Source organism: Salmo trutta, chromosome 22 (assembly GCF_901001165.1).
Source record: "Salmo trutta chromosome 22, fSalTru1.1, whole genome shotgun sequence".
NCBI lineage: Eukaryota > Metazoa > Chordata > Actinopteri > Salmoniformes > Salmonidae > Salmo > Salmo trutta.
Window position 1 is genome coordinate 8381744 of NC_042978.1, and position 17669 is coordinate 8399412.

A 17669-nucleotide genomic window follows, 5' to 3' on the forward strand; every position below is an offset into this window, starting at 1 on the left:
AGGACACGCACTCCAGGGAGAGTGCGAGGAGGAGGCATAGGATGTACTGGGCTGTGGAGGCGCACTGGAGAACCGGTGCGTAGAACTCGTGCAGGATATACTGGACCGTGGAGGCGCACTGGAGGTCTGGAGCGTAGAGCTGGCACAACCCGTCCTGGCTGAACGCTCACTTTAGCCCGGCAAATGTGCGGCGCTGGCACAGGACTAATTGGGCTGTGAATGTGCACTGGCGACACAGTGCGTAGAGCTGGCGCAGGATATCCTGGACCGAGGAGGTGTACTGGAGACCAGGAGCGCTGAGCTGGCACAATCCGTCCTGGCTGAATGCTCACGTTAGCCCGGCAAATGCGGGGCGCAGGCACAGTGCGCACCGAGCTATAAATGCGCACTGGACATACAGTGCGCATCACCGCATAACACGGTGCCTGACTGGTCACACGCTCCCCACGGTAAGCACGCCCGCTCTGCAGCGCTCTCAACGCCAACACCTCTCTCCGGAATCTTCGTAGAGTTCCTCACTCGACTCCCTGACTGGCTCTGGTTCACCCCTCGGCTCCGCCGACCACTCCATGTGCCCCCCCCAAAAATGTTTTGGAGCTGCCTCTCGGGCTTCCGTTGTTGCTGTGCTAATTCCTCGTAGCGTCGCCGTTCTGCTCTCGCTGCCTCGATCTCCTCCTTCGGACGGCGATACTCCCCTTCCTGACTCCAGGGTCGTTTCCCGTCCAAAATTTCTTCCCAGGTCCATTCCTCTTGACCACGCTGCTTGGTCCTCTGGTGGTGGGAGATTCTGTCACGCTTGTGTGTAGGAACGGACCAAAGCGCAGCGTGGGTATCGTTCCACATCATTTATTTTAATGTGAAACTATGCAAGACATACAATAAACCATAAACAAAACAACAAACCGTGACGAAGAGGTGCTACATGCACTAACTCAAAATAATCTCCCACAAACAAAGGTGGGAAAAACAACTACTTAAATATGATCCCCAATTAGAGACAACGATGACCAGCTGCCTCTAATTGGGGATCATCCAAAAAAAAAACATAGAAAAACTGAAACTAGAACCAAACAACATATAAAAATAAAACTAGAATAAACCCCCCCAGTCACACCCTGACCTACTCTACCATAGAAAATAAGAGCTCTCTATGGTCAGGACGTGACAATAAGTGACAACAAATATATGAAGATAACTTTACTCCATTACTCAACATTATGACATCTGATCTAATTAAATGGAATAATCTTACCATAAACCTTACAGGTAGATTTCATTTCTTTAGAATGGCATGACTCTCAAAGTTTTTGCATTTATTTTCGTTAATACCAATTACCCCACCGAAGACGTTCTTTTAAGAAAGTATTCTCGTCATAAAATTCATAGAATAAAAAGGAAAGTTTTACATCTTCCTTAGTCTGAGGCTGGTTTTAACCTTCCAGACTTGGAATTGTATCGACTCACTACTCAAGACTTTTACTTGCTACATATAGTTAAATGCTCTAAAGAGGAACAATGGGTACATTTAGAAGATGTGCATGCTCATCCCACAAATCATTTTACGTGTCTATTTTAAAAGGATAAATCTAAGATCATCAATAACTTCATACTTATGAACACTATAAAAATATTGAAGGAAATGTAACGTATTTTGCAAGAACCAATATCACTCCCTAAAAACACAACCTAATGAACAATCCTTTGGATAGCTTTTCAGAATTCACTGATAAATTGATCCACTTCTTACAATATTACAATACAATAATCTAAATAATCTCTTTCTATTACTCACCATAACATTGGTCAAATGGATCATAGATTTGCAATTCCCTTATTGTCTTCCATCTACACAGAGGTGCCTCCATACTTTGAAGAAGAGCTGCAGGCTGTGGAGGCTGAGGAAGGAGGCACGGCATTCCTTTCCTGTGAACTGTCTAAGCCTGGAGTCCCAGTCCAGTGGAGTAAGGGCCGGCTGCCTCTCAGGCCCAACAGGAAGTACCAGATGAAGCAGGACGGCTGTGTGTTTCAGCTACACATCCTGGAGCTGAAGTCCGAGGACAGTGGCAGCTACTCGTGCCAGGCAGGTTGTGTGGAGACCACCGCCTCTGTGTCTGTGAAAGGTATGTGTGTGATTGGTTGTGTAATAGCACACACCTGCTGCATGTAGAGGACTCACACCTCATCAAATAAAATTGTATTAGTCACATGCGCCTAATACAACAGGTGTAGACCTTACAGTGAAACGCTTTAATACGAGCCCCTAACCAACAATGCAGTTTAAAAAAAATACAGATAAGAACAAGAGATAAAAGTAACAAGTAATTAAAGAGCAGCAGTGAAATAACAATAGCGAGACTATATACAGGGGGGTACCGATACAGAGTCAATGTGCGGGGGCACTGGTTATTTGAGATAGTATGTACATGTAGGTAGAGTTATTAAAGTGACTATACATAGATGACAACAGAGAGTAGCAGTGGTGTAAAGAGGGGATGAGAAGGGTTGGGGGGCACTGCAAATAGTCTGGGTAGCCATTTGACTAGATGTTCAGGAGTCTTATGGCTTTGGGGTAGAAGCTATTTAGAAGCCTCTTGGACCTAGATTTGGCGCTCCGGTACCGCTTGCCGTGCGGTAGCAGAGAGAACAGTCTATGACTAGGGTGGCTGTAGTCTTTGACAATTTTTAGGGCCTTCTTCTGACACCGCCTGGTATAGAGGTCCTGGATGGCAGGAAGCTTGGCCCCAGTGATGTACTGGGCCGTTCGCACCACCCTCTGCAGTGCTTTGCGGTCGGAGGCCGAGCAGTTGCCGTACCACGCAGTGATTCAACCAGTCAGGATGCTCTTGATGGTGCAGCTGTAGAACAGCTCATCACGGTCATACTCAGTGCAACAAAACTCCAAGAAGTATAAACTATAAACACAAATATATATGTACTGTACACCCTTTGAGAGTTGACTTTCCTCTGTGTCCAGTTAAAGTGCTCATTGAGATGAAGCCCCGGGACACCGTCATCATGGAAGGGGAGACGGCGACCTTATCCTGTATGACCTCTGACCTCACTACCCCTGTCACATGGAGACGCAACAACAAACCCTTACTGAACGGAGACAAGTATGAGAACCGTAAGGAGGGCAAGCTCAACCTGCTTCTCATCCACAATGTGGACCCAGATGACTCTGGGATATACTCCTGTGACACTGGAGACATGCAGAGCAGCGCCAATCTGACTGTCACAGGTAAGGATTTCCCATCATCTAGAGAGAAGCAACATAACCAGGATGTTATGTTTATCTCAGGGGGTCACAATATTCAGAATTATTTCTGTGTATTACTCACCCTAACATTGGTAAAATGGAACATATATTTGTAAGAGAGGGCAACAATGGGAGGTTGGGACAAGCTTGGCTTGGGTGGAGTAAATAGGGGAGAACTGGGAGGGGGTTGTGGAGAGGGATTAATTTGGTTTGGGAGACAGAGAAGGAAGAATTTAATAATACTAAGAATTAGACAGGACCCAAATGTAACTAACAGTATTAGTAAACATGAATATAAAATAAACATATTTGCACGTGTCTTGTCTTTGGCTATGTCGGATTAAGTGATATGACATGCTATTCTATAAAATCCTTTCTCTGTAATTAATATTACCTGATTAAGCTAATCATGTTAATGTAATTAACTCGAAAGTCGGGGCACCACGAAAGAATGTTTAGAGAGCTGTTATCTTCCGAATAAACTCTTAAAGACCTAGTCATATTTTACATCAATTGCAGTCAATATTAATCGTCACCTTATTTCCATCTCATTTGAAAGTTGTACATTCTTGGTTATCTTCACGAACCCTGGCTAACAAGCTGAATCAGCACTACAAAATTTGGTTTAATTATTTATTTACTAAATACCTAACTAATCACAGAATTACATATACACAGAATGCAAATTATGTCATACAGAAACGTCCCTGGTGGACAGAGCTGACATGACGGCTGGTTACACAAAGGAAAGGGGGTTGGGTTTGAGTGAAAGAGCGGGAAGACTGAGGAACAAAGGGAGAAGCTATGCTATCGTAAATACAGTATCTTATGCATTCTAAATTACCGGCCATTTGGAAAAGGAAAATGCAATAAATATTTACTCTGAGCTGCGCTTCGGTAGGTTGGTCGTAGATGCTGGCCGTGTTGCATAACAGAGGTCTTTCTGTCCTCGGAAGAATGTCTCTGGTGGTAAATTGGATACGTTGTAGTATCGCCGTTGTGTGTTAAACTGGATCCGTCGTCCGTCCTTTCCTAGCCCACGTTTACAGCGGCCGCTGATAACTCAACGGCTAGGAGGTATCACTTCTGTAGTGAATAAGAGTTCAAAGTTCATACCATTCGCAACCAAAGCTCACGCTGAGGTTGGCTTAGTTCTGTAGTTGACATGTTAGTCCTTTTAACGTGGAACCATCGTCCTCACATCCTCGGAACAGCTTATTATCTGAATCCTTCTGACATCGGACCGTCGCCCTAATGTACCCGGAACAGAAAGTTATATTTTCATCAAGGGCTTTATATAGGAAGGGAGTGTTTCATAGTTTATAACCAATGTCTCTTCACATGGGCGGGGCCACTGAGTTGGGCATAGTTCACTCATGAAAACCCAATTCTCTCATTTGGAAGCTAAAATTACAGTTCATCTTTTCACAAATAGTTTAATATTGAAACATTTAAATTGCACAACAATTCCATGTGAATCTGATAACTATAATGTGTAGACTTTCCAGGATACAGTTTATGTCATCCTATCATTAATAAGAATGTCTCAGATGACAACCGAACTGACATCATATTCATTAAGTACCAACGCATATTTTCAACTGGTTGGATTACCGAAATATGGTTCCTTTCCCCCCACCTTTTGATGTTCCCCGACTCTCCATGTTTAACAAAGGCTTTTCAAGAGTCCTTCAGTAGAGTCAAGAGAGGAAAGGGAGAAAGGTATGTATGGGGGTCATAAACCTTACCCACAGGCCAACGTCATGACACAGGTGATGTCCTGATACACCTGGCCAATATTGAAAACTCAATGCCCCCTTTGCTAAAAATATTTTCAGAATACGCTAAAATCTCAGGATATAAAATTATTGTGGAAAAAAACTAAATAATGTGAAAAAAAATAATACCTCATGATACACAGCAATCCTTTAAGTAGATAACAAAACATATTACATACTCAGGATGCTCAATAAGTGACAACAAATATATAAAGATAACTTTATGCCATTACTCAACAATATGAAATCTGATCTAATTAAATTGAATAATCTTTCCATAAACCTTACAGGTAGATTTAATTTCTTTAGAATGGCATGACTCCCATGGTTTTGCATTTATTTTCGGTAATAGCAATTACCCCACCGAAGACGTTCTTTTAAGAAAGTATACTCGTCATAAAATTCATAGAATAAAAAGGAAAGTTTTACATCTTCATAAGTCTGAGGCTGGTTTTAACCTTCCAGACTTGGAATTGTATCAACTCACCACCCAAGACTTTTACTCGCAACATATGCACTAAAGAGGAACAATGGGTACATATTGAAGATGTGCATGCCCATCCTGCAAAACTTTTTACGTGTTTATTTTCAAAGGATAAAGCTAAGAACATAAATAACTTTATATTTAAGAACACTATAACAATATGGTGGAAAAACGTACGTACTCTGCAAGAACCAATATCTGTCCCTAAATACACAACCTTATTGAACAATCCTTTGGATAGCTTTTCGGAATTCACTGATAAATTGATCCACATCATACAATATTACAATACAATAATCTAAATAATCTCTTTCTATTACTCACCCTAACATTGGTCAAATGGAACATAGATTTGTAATTCCCTTATTGTCTTCCATCTACCCAGAGGTGCCTCCATGCTTTGAAGAAGAGCTGCAGGCTGTGGAGGCTGAGGAAGGAGGCACGGCATTCCTTTCCTGTGAGCTGTCTAAGCCTGGAGTCCCAGTCCAGTGGAGTAAGGGCCGGCTGCCTCTCAGGCCCAACAGGAAGTACCAGATGAAGCAGGACGGCTGTGTGTTTCAGCTACACATCCTGGAGCTGAAGTCCGAGGACAGTGGCAGTTACTCGTGCCAGGCAGGTTGTGTGGAGACCACCGCCTCTGTGTCTGTGAAAGGTATGTGTGTGATTGGTTGTGTAATAGCACACACCTGCTGCATGTAGAGGAATCACACCTCATCAAATTTTTAGGGCCTTCTTCTGACACCGCCTGGTATAGAGGTCCTGGATGGCAGGAAGCTTGGCCCCAGTGATGTACTGGGCCGGTCGCACCACCCTCTGCAGTGCCTTGCGGTCGGAGGCCGAGCAGTTGCCGTACCAGGCAGTGATGCAACCAGTCAGGATGCTCTTGATGGTGCAGCTGTAGAACAGCTCATCACGGTCATACTCAGTGCAACAAAACTCCAAGAAGTATAAACTATAAACACAAATATATATGTACTGTACACCCTTTGAGAGTTGACTTTCCTCTGTGTCCAGTTAAAGTACTCATTGAGAAGAAGCCTCGGGACACCGTCATCATGGAAGGAGAGACTGCCACCTTATCCTGTACGACCTCTGACCTCACTACCCCTGTCACATGGAGACACAACAACATGCCCTTACTGAACGGAGACAAGTATGAGAACCGTAAGGAGGGCAAGCTCAACCTGCTTCTCATCCACAATGTGGACCCAGATGACTCTGGGATATACTCCTGTGATACTGGAGACATGCAGAGCAGCGCCAATCTGACTGTCACAGGTAAGGATTTCCCATCATCTAGAGAGAAGCAACATAACCAGGATGTTATGTTTATCTCAGGGGGTCACAATATTCAGAATTATTTCTGTGTATTACTCACCCTAACATTGGTAAAATGGAACATAGATTTGTAAGAGAGGGCAACAATGGGAGGGTGGGACAAGCTTGGCTTGAGTGGAGTAAATAGGGGAGAACTGGGAGGGGGTTGTGGAGAGGGATGTATTTGGTTTGGGAGACAGAGAAGAAAGGACTTAATAATACTAAGAATTAGACAGGACCCAAATGTAACAGGTATCGGTATTAGTAAACATGAATATAAATTAACATATCTGCAGGTGATGTCCTGATAAACCTGACAAATATTGAAAACTCAATGCCCCCATTGCTAAAAATATTTTCAGAAATCACTAAAATCTCAGGATATGAAATTATCGTGGAAAAAAACAAAATAATGGAGAAAAAAATAATACCTCATGATACACAGCAATCCTTTAAGTAGATAACAAAACATATGAAATAGTTAGGATGCTCAATAAGTGTCGCGCTCCTGTGTAGGAACGGACCAAAGCGCAGCGTGGGTATCGTTCCACGTAATTTATTTTAATATGAAACTATGCAAGACATACAATAAACCGTAAACAAAACAACAAACCGTGACGAAGAGATGCTACATGCACTAGCTCAAAATAATCTCCCACAAACAAAGGTGGGAAAAACAACTACTTAAATACGATCCCCAATTAGAGACAATGATGACCAGCTGCCTCTAATTGGGTATCATCCAAAAACCCAACATAGAAAAACAGAAAATAGAACCAAACAACATAGAAAAATAAAACTAGATTAAACCCCCCCAGTCACGCCCTGACCTATAGAAAATAATAAAAATAAGAGCTGTTAATAAAAATAAGAGCTCTCTATGGTCAGGACGTGACAGTGCCCCCACCCCCCCAAAGGTGCGGACTTCGGCCGCAAAACCAGAAACCAAAAGGGAGGTTTAGGGGGGGCGTCTAGTGTTGGTGGCGGTTCTGGTGCATGACGAAGAACCTTCTCATCCTGCGGATCCGCCAGTATTGGAGGCGGTTCTGGTGCAGGGCGAAGAACCCTCTCATCCTGCGGATCCGCCAACATTGGAGGCTGCTCTGGCGCAGGACGAAGAACCCTCTCATCCTGCGAATCTGCCAGCATCGGTGGAGGCTCCGGACCGCGGGCCGTCTCAGGAGTTCCCGGACCGCGGGCCGTCTCAGGAGGTCCCGGACCGCGGGCCGTCTCAGGAAGTTCCGGACCGTGGACCGTCTTAGGAGGTTCCGGACTGTGAAACATCGCTGGAAGCTCTGGACTGGGAACTGTCGCCGGAAGCTCTGGACTGGGAACTGTTGCTGGAAGCTCTGGAACGGGAAGGCGCACTGGAGGACTGATGCGTGGGGCTGGCACAGGTGGCGCCATACTGGTAACACGCACTTCAGGGCGAGTGCGGAGAGCATGCACAAGATGCACCAGACTGGGCAGACGCACTGGAGGCCTAGTGCGTGGAGCCGGGACAGGTGGAACCAGACTGGTGACATGCACTTCAGGGCGAGTACGAGGAGAAGGCACAGGACTTACCTGACTGAGGACACGCACTCCAGGGAGAGTGCGAGGAGGAGGCATAGGATGTACTGGGCTGTGGAGGCGCACTGGAGACCTGGTGCGTAGAACTCGTGCGGGATATACTGGACAGTGGAGGCACACTGGAGGTCTGGAGCATAGAGCTGCCACAACCCGTCCTGGCTGAACGCTCACTTTAGCCCGGCAAATGCGCGGCGCTGGCACAGGACTAATTGGGCTGTGAATGTGCACTGGCGACACAGTGCGTAGAGCTGGCGCAGGATATCCTGGACCGAGGAGGTGTACTGGAGACCAGGAGTGCTGAGCCGGCACAATCCGTCCTGGCTGAATGCTCACTTTAGCCCGGCAAATGCGGGGCACAGGCACAGTGCGCACCGAGCTATGAATGCGCACTGGAGATACAGTGCGCATCACCGCATAACACGGTGCCTGACTGGTCACACGCTCCCTACGGTAAGCACGCCCGCTCTGCAGCGCTCTCAACGCCAGCACCTCTCTCCGGAATCTTCGTCGAGTTCCTCACTCGACTCCCTGACTGGCTCTGGTTCACCCCTCGGCTCCGCCGACCACTCCATGTGCCCCCCCTAAAAAATGTTTTGGAGCTGCCTCTCGGGCTTCCGTTGTTGCTGTGCTAATTCCTCGTAGCGTCGCCGTTCTGCTCTCGCTGCCTCGATCTCCTCCTTCGGACGGCGATACTCCCCTTCTTGACTCCAGGGTCGTTTCCCGTCCAAAATTTCTTCCCAGGTCCATTCCTCTTGACCACGCTGCTTTGTCCTCTGGTGGTGGGAGATTCTGTCACGCTTGTGTGTAGGAACGGACCAAAGCGCAGCGTGGGTATCGTTCCACATCATTTATTTTAATGTGTAACTATGCAAGACATACAATAAACCATAAACAAAACAACAAACCGTGACGAAGCGGTGCTACATGCACTAACTCAAAATAATCTCCCACAAACAAAGGTGGGAAAAACAACTACTTAAATATGATCCCCAATTAGAGACAACGATGACCAGCTGCCTCTAATTGGGGATCATCCAACAAAAAAAAACATAGAAAAACTGAAACTAGAACCAAACAACATATAAAAATAAAACTAGAATAAACCCCCCCAGTCACACCCTGACCTACTCTACCACAGAAAATAAGAGCTCTCTATGGCCAGGACGTGACAATAAGTGACAACAAATATATGAAGATAACTTTACTCCATTACTCAACATTATGACATCTGATCTAATTAAATGTAATAATCTTACCATAAACCTTACAGGTAGATTTCATTTCTTTAGAATGGCATGACTCTCAAAGTTTTTGCATTTATTTTCGGTAATACCAATTACCCCACCGAAGACGTTCTTTTAAGAAAGTATTCTCGTCATAAAATTCATAGAATAAAAAGGAAAGTTTTACATCTTCCTTAGTCTGAGGCTGGTTTTAACCTTCCAGACTTGGAATTGTATTGACTCACTACTCAAGACTTTTACTTGCTACATATAGTTAAATGCTCTAAAGAGGAACAATGGGTACATTTAGAAGATGTGCATGCTCATCCCACAAATCATTTTACGTGTCTATTTTAAAAGGATAAATCTAGATCATCAATAACTTCATACTTATGAACACTATAAAAATATTGAAGGAAATGTAACGTATTTTGCAAGAACCAATATCACTCCCTAAAAACACAACCTAATGAACAATCCTTTGGATAGCTTTTCAGAATTCACTGATAAATTGATCCACTTCTTACAATATTACAATACAATAATCTAAATAATCTCTTTCTATTACTCACCCTAACATTGGTCAAATGGATCATAGATTTGCAATTCCCTTATTGTCTTCCATCTACCCAGAGCTGGCTCCATACTTTGAAGAAGCGCTGCAGGCTGTGGAGGCTGAGGAAGGAGGCACGGCATTCCTCTCCTGTGAGCTGTCTAAGCCTGGAGTCCCAGTCCAGTGGAGTAAGGGCCGGCTGCCTCTCAGGCCCAACAGGAAGTACCAGATGAAGCAGGACGGTTGTGTGTTTCAGCTACACATCCTGGAGCTGAAGTCCGAGGACAGTGGCAGCTACTCGTGCCAGGCAGGTTATGTGGAGACCACCGCCTCTGTGTCTGTGAAAGGTATGTGTGTGATTGGTTGTGTAATAGCACACACCTGCTGCATGTAGAGGACTCACACCTCATCAAATCAAATCAAATTGTATTAGTCACATGCGCCGAATACAACAGGTGTAGACCTTACAGTGAAACGCTTTAATACGAGCCCCTAACCAACAATGCAGTTTAAAAAAAATACAGATAAGAACAAGACATAAAAGTAACAAGTAATTAAAGAGCAGCAGTGAAATAACAATAGCGAGACTATATACAGGGGGGTACCGATACAGAGTCAATGTGCGGGGGCACTGGTTATTTGAGATAGTATGTACATGTAGGTAGAGTTATTAAAGTGACTATACATAGATGACAACAGAGAGTAGCAGTGGTGTAAAGAGGGGGTGAGAAGGGTTGGGGGGGGGCACTGCAAATAGTCTGGGTAGCCATTTGACTAGATGTTCAGGAGTCTTATGGCTTGGGGGTAGAAGCTGTTTAGAAGCCTCTTGGACCTAGACTTGGCGCTCCGGTACCGCTTGCCGTGCGGTAGCAGAGAGAACAGTCTATGACTAGGGTGGCTGTAGTCTTTGACAATTTTTAGGGCCTTCTTCTGACACCGCCTGGTATAGAGGTCCTGGATGGCAGGAAGCTTGGCCCCAGTGATGTACTGGGCCCTTCGCACCACCCTCTGCAGTGCCTTGCGGTCGGAGGCCGAGCAGTTGCCGTACCAGGCAGTGATTCAACCAGTCAGGATGCTCTTGATGGTGCAGCTGTAGAACAGCTCATCACGGTCATACTCAGTGCAACAAAACTCCAAGAAGTATAAACTATAAACACAAATATATATGTACTGTACACCCTTTGAGAGTTGACTTTCCTCTGTGTCCAGTTAAAGTGCTCATTGAGATGAAGCCCCGGGACACCGTCATCATGGAAGGGGAGACGGCGACCTTATCCTGTATGACCTCTGACCTCACTACCCCTGTCACATGGAGACGCAACAACAAACCCTTACTGAACGGAGACAAGTATGAGAACCGTAAGGAGGGCAAGCTCAACCTGCTTCTCATCCACAATGTGGACCCAGATGACTCTGGGATATACTCCTGTGACACTGGAGACATGCAGAGCAGCGCCAATCTGACTGTCACAGGTAAGGATTTCCCATCATCTAGAGAGAAGCAACATAACCAGGATCTTATGTTTATCTCAGGGGGTCACAATATTCAGAATTATTTCTGTGTATTACTCACCCTAACATTGGTAAAATGGAACATATATTTGTAAGAGAGGGCAACAATGGGAGGGTGGGACAAGCTTGGCTTGGGTGGAGTAAATAGGGGAGAACTGTGAGGGGGTTGTGGAGAGGGATGAATTTGGTTTGGGAGACAGAGAAGGAAGAATTTAATAATACTAAGAATTAGACAGGACCCAAATGTAACTAACAGTATTAGTAAACATGAATATAAAATAAACATATTTGCACGTGTCTTGTCTTTGGCTATGTCGGGTTAAGTGATATGACATGCTATTCTATAAAATCCTTTCTCTGTAATTAATATTACCTGATTAAGCTAATCATGTTAATGTAATTAACTAGAAAGTCGGGGCACCATGAAAGAATGTTTAGAGAGCTGTTATCTTCCGAATAAACTCTTAAAGACCTAGTCAAATTTTACATCAATTGCACTCAATATTAATAGTCACCTTATTTCCATCTCATTTGAAAGTTGTACATTCTTGGTTATCTTCACGAACCCTGGCTAACAAGCTGAATCAGCACTACAAAATTTGGTTTAATTATTTATTTACTAAATACCTAACTAATCACAGAATTACATATACACAGAATGCAAATTATGTCATACAGAAACGTCCCTGGTGGACAGAGCTGACATGACGGCTGGTTACACAAAGGAAAGGGGGTTGGGTTTGAGTGAAAGAGCGGGAAGACTGAGCACCAAAGGGAGAAGCTATGCTATCGTAAATACAGTATCTTATGCATTCTAAATTACTGGCCATTTGGAAAAGGAAAATGCAATAAATATTTACTCTGAGCTGCGCTTCGGTAGGTTGGTCGTAGATGCTGGCCGTGTTGCATAACAGAGATCTTTCTGTCCTCGGAAGAATGTCTCTGGTGGTAAATTGAATACGTTGTAGTATCGTCGTTGTGTGTTAAACTGGATCCGTCGTCCGTCCTTTCCTAGCCCACGTTTACAGCGGCCGCTGACAACTCAACGGCTAGGAGGTATCACTTCTGTAGTGAATAAGAGTTCAAAGTTCATACCATTCGCAACCAAAGCTCACGCTGAGGTTGGCTTAGTTCTGTAGTTGACATGTTAGTCCTTTTAACGTGGAACCATCGTCCTCACATCCTCGGAACAGCTTATTATCTGAATCCTTCTGACATCGGACCGTCGCCCTAATGTACCCGGAACAGAAAGTTATATTTTCATCAAGGGCTTTATATAGGAAGGGAGTGTTTCATAGTTTATAACCAATGTCTCTTCACATGGGCGGGGCCACTGAGTTGGGCATAGTTCACTCATGAAAACCCAATTCTCTCATTTGGAAGCTAAAATTACAGTTCATCTTTTCACAAATAGTTTAATATTGAAACATTTAAATTGCACAACAATTCCATGTGAATCTGATAACTATAATGTGTAGACTTTCCAGGACACAGTTTATGTCATCCTATCATTAATAAGAATGTCTCAGATGACAACCGAACTGACATCATATTCATTAAGTACCAACGCATATTTTCAACTGGTTGGATTACCGAAATATGGTTCCTTTCCCCCCACCTTTTGATGTTCCCCGACTCTCCATGTTTAACAAAGGCTTTTCAAGAGTCCTTCAGTAGAGTCAAGAGAGGAAAGGGAGAAAGGTATGTATGGGGGTCATAAACCTTACCCACAGGCCAACGTCATGACACAGGTGATGTCCTGATACACCTGGCCAATATTGAAAACTCAATGCCCCCTTTGCTAAAAATATTTTCAGAATACGCTAAAATCTCAGGATATAAAATTATTGTGGAAAAAAACTAAATAATGTGAAAAAAAATAATACCTCATGATACACAGCAATCCTTTAGGTAGATAACAAAACATATTACATACTCAGGATGTTCAATAAGTGACAACAAATATATAAAGATAACTTTATTCCATTACTCAACAATATGAAATCTGATCTAATTAAATTGAATAATCTTTCCATAAACCTTACAGGTAGATTTAATTTCTTTAGAATGGCATGACTCCCATGGTTTTTGCATTTATTTTCGGTAATAGCAATTACCCCACAGAAGACGTTCTTTTAAGAAAGTATTCTCGTCATAAAATTCATAGAATAAAAAGGAAAGTTTTACATCTTCATAAGTCTGAGGCTGGTTTTAACCTTCCAGACTTGGAATTGTATCAACTCACCACCCAAGGCTTTTACTCGCAACATATGCACTAAAGAGGAACAATGGGTACATATTGAAGATGTGCATGCCCATCCTGCAAAACTTTTTACGTGTTTATTTTCAAAGGATAAAGCTAAGAACATAAATAACTTTATATTTAAGAACACTATAACAATATGGTGGAAAAACGTACGTACTCTGCAAGAACCAATATCTGTCCCTAAATACACAACCTTATTGAACAATCCTTTGGATATCTTTTCGGAATTCACTGATAAATTGATCCACATCTTACAATATTACAATACAATAATCTAAATAATCTCTATCCATTACTCACCCTAACATTGGTCAAATGGAACATAGATTTGGAATTCCCTTATTGTCTTCCATCTACCCAGAGGTGCCTCCATGCTTTGAAGAAGAGCTGCAGGCTGTGGAGGCTGAGGAAGGAGGCACGGCATTCCTCTCCTGTGTGCTGTCTAAGCCTGGAGTCCCAGTCCAGTGGAGGAAGGGCCGGCTGCCTCTCAGGCCCAACAGGAAGTACCAGATGAAGCAGGACGGCTGTGTGTTTCAGCTACACATCCTGGAGCTGAAGTCCGAGGACAGTGGCAGCTACTCGTGCCAGGCAGGTTGTGTGGAGACCACCGCCTCTGTGTCTGTGAAAGGTATGTGTGATTGGTTGTGTAATAGCACACACCTGCTGCATGTAGAGGAATCACACCTCATCACGGTCATATTCAGTGCAACAAAACTCCAAGAAGTATAAAGTATAAACACTAATATATGTGTACTGTACACATTTTGAGAGTTGACTTTCCTCTGTGTCCAGTTAAAGTGCTCATTGAGAAGAAGCCCCGGGACACCGTCATCATGGAAGGGGAGACGGCGACCTTATCCTGTATGACCTCTGACCTCACTACCCCTGTCACATGGAGACACAACAACATGCCCTTACTGAACGGAGACAAGTATGAGAACCGTAAGGAGGGCAAACTCAACCTGCTTCTCATCCACAATGTGGTCCCAGATGACTCTGGGATATACTCCTGTGACACTGGAGACATGCAGAGCAGCGCCAATCTGACTGTCACAGGTAAGGATTTCCCATCATCTAGAGAGAAGCAACATAACCAGGATGTTATGTTTATCTCAGGGGGTCACAATATTCAGAATTATTTCTGTGTATTACTCACCCTAACATTGGTAAAATGGAACATAGATTTGTAAGAGAGGGCAACAATGGGAGGGTGGGACAAGCTTGGCTTGAGTGGAGTAAATAGGGGAGAACTGGGAGGGGGTTGTGGAGAGGGATGTATTTGGTTTGGGAGACAGAGAAGAAAGGACTTAATAATACTAAGAATTAGACAGGACCCAAATGTAACAGGTATCGGTATTAGTAAACATGAATATAAATTAACATATCTGCAGGTGATGTCCTGATAAACCTGACAAATATTGAAAACTCAATGCCCCCATTGCTAAAAATATTTTCAGAAATCACTAAAATCTCAGGATATGAAATTATCGTGAAAAAAAAAAATAATAATGGAGAAAAAAATAATACCTCATGATACACAGCAATCCTTTAAGTAGATAACAAAACATATGAAATACTTAGGATGATCAATAAGTGACAACAAATATATAAAGATAACTTTATTGCATTACTCAACAATAAGAAATCTGATCTAATTAAATGGAATAATCTTCCCATAAACCTTACAGGTAGATTTCATTTCTTTAGAATGGCATGACTCCCATGGTTTTTGCATTTATTTTCGGTAATACCAATTACCCCACCGAAGACGTTCTTTTAAGAAAGTATTCTCGTCATAAAATTCATAGAATAAAAAGGAAAGTTTTACATCTTCCTTAGTCTGAGGCTGGTTTTAACCTTCCAGACTTGGAATTGTATTGACTCACTACTCAAGACTTTTACTTGCTACATATAGTTAAATGCTCTAAAGAGGAACAATGGGTACATTTAGAAGATGTGCATGCTCATCCCACAAATCATTTTACGTGTCTATTTTAAAAGGATAAATCTAGATCATCAATAACTTCATACTTATGAACACTATAAAAATATTGAAGGAAATGTAACGTATTTTGCAAGAACCAATATCACTCTCTAAAAACACAACCTAATGAACAATCCTTTGGATAGCTTTTCAGAATTCACTGATAAATTGATCCACTTCTTACAATATTACAATACAATAATCTAAATAAACTCTTTCTATTACTCACCCTAACATTGGTCAAATGGATCATAGATTTGCAATTCCCTTATTGTCTTCCATCTACCCAGAGCTGGCTCCATACTTTGAAGAAGCGCTGCAGGCTGTGGAGGCTGAAGAAGGAGGCACGGCATTCCTCTCCTGTGAGCTGTCTAAGCCTGGAGTCCCAGTCCAGTGGAGTAAGGGCCGGCTGCCTCTCAGGCCCAACAGGAAGTACCAGATGAAGCAGGACGGTTGTGTGTTTCAGCTACACATCCTGGAGCTGAAGTCCGAGGACAGTGGCAGCTACTCGTGCCAGGCAGGTTGTGTGGAGACCACCGCCTCTGTGTCTGTGAAAGGTATGTGTGTGATTGGTTGTGTAATAGCACACACCTGCTGCATGTAGAGGACTCACACCTCATCAAATCAAATCAAATTGTATTAGTCACATGCGCCGAATACAACAGGTGTAGACCTTACAGTGAAACGCTTTAATACGAGCCCCTAACCAACAATGCAGTTTAAAAAAAATACAGATAAGAACAAGACATAAAAGTAACAAGTAATTAAAGAGCAGCAGTGAAATAACAATAGCGAGACTATATACAGGGGGGTACCGATACAGAGTCAATGTGCGGGGGCACTGGTTATTTGAGATAGTATGTACATGTAGGTAGAGTTATTAAAGTGACTATACATAGATGACAACAGAGAGCAGCAGTGGTGTAAAGAGGGGATGAGAAGGGTTGGGGGGCACTGCAAATAGTCTGGGTAGCCATTTGACTAGATGTTCAGGAGTCTTATGGCTTGGGGGTAGAAGCTGTTTAGAAGCCTCTTGGACCTAGACTTGGCGCTCCGGTACCGCTTGCCGTGCGGTAGCAGAGAGAACAGTCTATGACTAGGGTGGCTGTAGTCTTTGACAATTTTTAGGGCCTTCTTCTGACACCGCCTGGTATAGAGGTCCTGGATGGCAGGAAGCTTGGCCCCAGTGATGTACTGGGCCCTTCGCACCACCCTCTGCAGTGCCTTGCGGTCGGAGGCCGAGCAGTTGCCGTACCAGGCAGTGATTCAACCAGTCAGGATGCTCTTGATGGTGCAGCTGTAGAACAGCTCATCACGGTCATACTCAGTGCAACAAAACTCCAAGAAGTATAAACTATAAACACAAATATATATGTACTGTACACCCTTTGAGAGTTGACTTTCCTCTGTGTCCAGTTAAAGTGCTCATTGAGATGAAGCCCCGGGACACCGTCATCATGGAAGGGGAGACGGCGACCTTATCCTGTATGACCTCTGACCTCACTACCCCTGTCACATGGAGACGCAACAACAAACCCTTACTGAACGGAGACAAGTATGAGAACCGTAAGGAGGGCAAGCTCAACCTGCTTCTCATCCACAATGTGGACCCAGATGACTCTGGGATATACTCCTGTGACACTGGAGACATGCAGAGCAGCGCCAATCTGACTGTCACAGGTAAGGATTTCCCATCATCTAGAGAGAAGCAACATAACCAGGAT

The 17669-nt window shown here is 43.6% G+C and overlaps 1 protein-coding gene across 6 annotated transcripts in view; it reads left to right on the plus strand.

The window, feature by feature from the left end:
- The window catches only part of LOC115157998 (obscurin), a 95505-nt gene that overhangs the window by 32794 nt on the left and 45042 nt on the right, over positions 1 to 17669 (plus strand). For 4 of the 6 annotated variants that reach the window (XM_029706424.1, XM_029706426.1, XM_029706428.1 and 1 more), the window contains exons 33-42: positions 1854 to 2120; positions 2975 to 3238; positions 5904 to 6170; positions 6533 to 6796; positions 10264 to 10530; positions 11393 to 11656; positions 14323 to 14589; positions 14754 to 15017; positions 16236 to 16502; positions 17362 to 17625. In XM_029706424.1, coding sequence (XP_029562284.1) covers positions 1854 to 2120; positions 2975 to 3238; positions 5904 to 6170; positions 6533 to 6796; positions 10264 to 10530; positions 11393 to 11656; positions 14323 to 14589; positions 14754 to 15017; positions 16236 to 16502; positions 17362 to 17625 — 2655 coding nt within the window. The remainder of the gene's footprint in view (positions 1 to 1853; positions 2121 to 2974; positions 3239 to 5903; positions 6171 to 6532; positions 6797 to 10263; positions 10531 to 11392; positions 11657 to 14322; positions 14590 to 14753; positions 15018 to 16235; positions 16503 to 17361; positions 17626 to 17669) is intronic. The other 2 variants (XM_029706427.1, XM_029706429.1) reach the window with 2 other exon arrangements.